General features: G+C 32.1%; 1 protein-coding gene across 1 annotated transcript in view; it reads right to left on the bottom strand.

The window, feature by feature from the left end:
* Positions 1-1,101: 1,101 nt before the first annotated feature.
* Positions 1,102-4,940, bottom strand: part of TNFAIP6 (TNF alpha induced protein 6) — an 11,432-nt gene continuing 7,593 nt past the window's right edge. Inside the window, exons 4-5 of the mRNA XM_019646508.1 lie at positions 2,965-3,193; positions 1,102-1,201 (exon numbers count right to left, since the gene is read on the bottom strand). Coding sequence (XP_019502053.1) covers positions 1,102-1,201; positions 2,965-3,193 — 329 coding nt within the window. The remainder of the gene's footprint in view (positions 1,202-2,964; positions 3,194-4,940) is intronic.

The following is a 4,940-nucleotide window of genomic DNA, read 5'->3' as shown; positions in this document are numbered from 1 at the left end:
GTATGTCACGTTTCAGGCTTCCTTTTCCCTTTCCCTCTTTTTTTTTCTTTTAAATAGGATTCTCATCCCCCCAACTACCTCCCACAGCTCATAAGATATCTTCTTTAACTTTCTGTTAACAGAAAACATGTCCTCAAGAAAAGAACAAGAGGTAAACAAAAAATTTAATAGAATTTCATGCACTGCAAGGCTAGGGGGTAGGAGTAATTTAGCTCATAGCATATCTGAGTTTAAGGGCTGCTTAGAAATTGCAAGTCAATGTTTCTTTGTTGTTTTTAGTTGCATAAGCATTGTGATAATGTTATGACTTGGAGGAAAATTTGAGGAAGTAAAAATGCCAACTACTAATGCTAGTGATGAAAATAAAAAGAAAAAATGACATCTAAGAAAATAAAGGTTCTTAGCCAGAAAATAGCAATTTGGGACAATAGCAGTGGCACTGATTATTGAAATAAATTTATGCTACTACAAGGACATTTCTTGAGGTACATTTCATGGAACAAAGTCACAAAATAATTGGCAGGAGGAAAAAGATTTGGAAAACATTACCAATCATAGCTAGCCTTTTGAGATTTACTATTCATAATTAACATATTAAAAGCTCTCTGACATCTTCCAGTAAAGAAACCTGTTTAACATTATTTAACCCAATGTTACCCAAATACAGTTGACCTTAGAGACCTTTTCTCATGTAACACCTATTGAAAACATCTCACAGAACTGTGTTCTTTACAACTCTCTCTGGGGAATGCTGTCCGAAAATAAAAATGCAATAAATACGATGTAAAATTTGTTCAGTGACAGAAGGTATTTTTAATAACTTCACAGATTACTTCAATTCTTTATCAATGAAAAATTTTGGCCGTTTTTTATACTTTATGAAAATCATAAGCCACAACAGTATTCATGGATTTGCAGATTCAACACTATCTCAGACTGCATTTCCTGCAAATAACAAATCTACATTTTTGTGCAATGAGTGGGCATAAATCTTTCTTTAAGTAGGAATGAACTCTTTTTTGAATTTTACAAGCTAGCAAGCTACATCTGTCCTCAGTTCTCTCAATTTAAAAAAGTAAATAGTAATAACTACTGGGTTCTTCACTTTTGATGACACTGAGAAAAGAAATCAGTTTCGCTCCTCAATTTAGAGCCATTACCTGTACTAATGATGTCTTCTGGAAGCTCATCTCCACAGTATCTGAAAGGAAAGTTTTAAAAAACAGAGGTCACCTGAATGAATATTATACAGCTATTCCAAGTAGCTCCTACTGATAAAGTGCTTTATTTCCCCTAAGTAATGGCTCATGTTCTAGCCTTTTATGATATTTCATTTTATTCTGCTTTCAACTTGAATTAGTAAGGGAGAAGAGGTGTTAAAACATTGTTTGAAATAACTTCACAGTATTAATGAGATTCTTAAAACAGGATATGTGGCATTTCTACTTTGTGTATCTACAATACTATTTGTGTAGTAGACAATTTGAATCTATTTGGAAAAATTAAAAATTTGTTTCTGATTAATCTCATAAAGTTTTCTTCACAGTTTAAGGATGTATGGTTGTATGGGTGTATGGTTGGTGGTATTAATATTTTGAATTCTAAAGTAGGCTGATTGAAATGTGGAAAAATTATATTTGACCTTGTAGATAAAATAGGGTTTGATTTTTATTGGAATCATGTCTTGAAAGGGACTCACTTGCATATTATATAAAAGGGAAAGGTGTTTTTTTGGTAAATTTCTTAAAATGTTATTTATTCCAAAATGTAATTTATTTAGAATAAGATGTAATTTATTCTAAAGGTAAATCACAAAATATAAATCCAATAAATAACAAACAGCATGTTAAAAACCTTTAAAAATAATTTATGATTTTATCTAGGGCTGTAATTGATTTCTGAAACTAGGTTTAGAATGAAAACATCTTCTTAATTCCCAGGGTAGGAGGTTCAATCTTTCAAAAACTACTTTGTTCTTAATTCCTCCAAGCCACCTTATGTCTTCTTCAAACTAGCTTTAAAACTGTTTTGTATTTTTTTTCTATAGCAGTAGTTTCAGCCAAAGAACAAACCAAAACAAAGCAAGAAACACTTTCTCTCCAAAAATTGTTGTTCATTTATCCAAGAAATGCCTTTTTTTGTATTTAATTACAATTTCAAAGTCAACATAAAAAACTATTGAGTCTGTCATTTTTCATTGTTCCCACTACCGTATTCCTTCATTACATTGCTGTGATGGATAATAGAGCATTGATAACTGATAGTCTATGTAACGAGTACTAGTCTAAAATACATATTATCAAGTGGGGACCTGATATATAAAACACCTAATTGTATACACTCTTTAATTTGCAACACTTTGTAAGGCACTCAAAATTTAAACTATATTAAAGATTTAGGGTGGGAATACAAAAATATTGTGTCCCAGCGTGTTGAAAAACCAAGAGAGAAATATTGAGGAAAAGAAAGAAAGCTATATTTAAGAAGATATTTATTGTAGGTTTTTTTTTATGGCAAAGAAAGCTATTTCTAAGAAGATATTCATTGTAGGTTTAACTAAATTGTATGAGAGAAGGAGCTATATTTTGTTTATTTACCTTATATCTTAGCACAATGCTTTGTACACAGGAAAAAGGCAACAGTTACTGAATTTGTAATTATTTTTAGGAGGTTGACAGAAATTAGAACACTTAAAAACCACAACAAATTTCTCATCTTATATATCTTTCTTCCTCCCACTATTGATAAATCTTGAAATCTTTACAAATAGACTGTTTAACTCATTGTTATAACAATAATCAAAAGGCAGCTATCACTATTTTAATAATAAGTAGCAGTTGACTATGGTTTAACATGCTAAGAAAAATCATTGTTAAAAAAGGATATGGTGTTGCAGGAGAGTAGAAATATCAAACAAAATAGCCAATGTTTCTTTAACTTCCTATATGAGAAAACAATATGTACCTTCCCACAAAGCCATGGATATCATCATAACTGTCAAATATTTCAACATAGTCGGCCAAGCAAGCTGGGTCATCTTCAAGGTCAAACTCCAAGAAACTCAAGTGAACACGTTGACCGTACTTGAGTCTAATGTGCCAGTAACAGATTTGGTTATCTTCATATTCATTTGGGAAACCTGGAGATTTAAAAATTCGCTTTGGATCTGTGAAGATACCACCACATTCCTTTGCTAAAATAGAAAAAAAAAAGATAAGAAAGCATTAGAAAAAAATATTCCTACATTAAAATGATATTCACATCTTAGTGTTTACCTACTTATTACTTTTTATAAAATAGTAAAGAAATGGCTTAATATACAGCATCTATACATATAATGTATACTTATAGCTAAAGAATAAATGTATCTTTTCATCAATAGTTGCTCAATTCTGTAAACTAAACACACATTTGTGAACTTTTTAAAGTAAAATAGCAAGAAAAATAGTAATTTTATTAATTGTGCTCCTGGTTACATTTTTTTGCTTCTTTTTATCTTTCAAGCTTAGAATGCACAAGTCTAATGTGTACACTTCCATGTTTTTTTAACAAATACATACGCATGCTACTAACAGCCCACTCAAGACAGCAGGAAGTTTTTTGTCCTGTGGTGTCACCACTGTGTCTTTAGGGACTTGAATACTTAGAACAATGAGTCTAGTAAATTCTTTTTGGAAAATCATAGAATTTCAGGATTGCAAGAGACCGTGAAGGTCACTCTAATCCAGTTGAAAGGAATGATTTATAATCATCTCTTTTTATTGGTTTTAAACTAAAACCTTAACCCTAATATTTGAGGATTTGGTCAAGATATTCACATTTGGCTTTTTTGGTCATTTTTTATTTTATATATTTATGTTGTGTCATATAACCTGATATTACCTATCATATAACCTGCTATAACCTGTCATGTAACCTCTGCCAGAAGCAGTGATTTGAAGTATGACCCAGAGGGAAAGTTATGAAGTGGCCTTAGTTAATTTAATTTAATTTTATTATTATTATTTTTAGCTGAGCCATCCTGTCACCTGTTGGCAGCTCAGCGGCCGCTCAGCTCGGGCCAGGAATCAAACAGGTGACCCTGTTGCTCAGAGCTCGCACTCTTGAGCGAGCTCTTAACCAACTGAGCCACTTGGCCGCCCCAACCCTGGTTGATTTTAATTCCATATCAAGTAAGTGTCTAGTGTCTTGAAAAAAAAAATACAACCAGGAAACTCAAAATTAATCTGAGTGGTGGTGCTGCTGATGGGGAGCATTTGAAGATATTTTTCATCTAATCGATTAGAGCTTTTTCCAAGAATATTTTTCTTTAGCATAACTATTTTTAAACATTTTGTTAGAATCCATAATGTCATAGAAATTAAGGAAGCTTATCTCCCTCCAAGGCAGAACAACTTCTTAGAAAAGGTACGGAGTGACAAAAGGTCAGGATCTAGTTCGAGCTCTGTGACCATGTGAAAATACTTCAGTATTTTCATTGGTAAAATAAATATAATCATGCTTCTATTACTTCTCCCACAGGATTATTCTGAGGACAAAATATAGAAGATAACTTAAGGACATTATACAAAATGTAAGCTATTCTTATTGTTATTAAAATTTATACAATACATAGTTTAAATGTGTACATAAGTATGTACGGTGTCAGCTTTTGGAGTGACTTGTTCTGTCCTAGAACATTCTTTCTTTGTTGTGTGTATCATTAGATTAGGAAAAAATTCAAATATTGAACTATTTTGGTTGTCTAGCTATATTTGTTCAGCTCTATATTTTATGTTAGATATAGTTATTGTCTCATTTCTTGTTTATTCAGAAAATAACAAATTCACAAAGCTGTCTGGATCCTTGAGGACTGTTAATTGGTTAAAAAGTATTCATTTAGGGCCGGCCGAGTGGCGCGATGGTTGAGAGCTCGCTTGGGATGCCAGAGGGCCCCGGTT

This window comes from Hipposideros armiger, unplaced genomic scaffold (assembly GCF_001890085.2).
Source record: "Hipposideros armiger isolate ML-2016 unplaced genomic scaffold, ASM189008v1 scaffold_104, whole genome shotgun sequence".
NCBI lineage: Eukaryota > Metazoa > Chordata > Mammalia > Chiroptera > Hipposideridae > Hipposideros > Hipposideros armiger.
The sequence above is the reverse complement of the archived record's forward strand: the minus strand, read 5'-3'. Positions and strand labels throughout refer to the sequence as shown.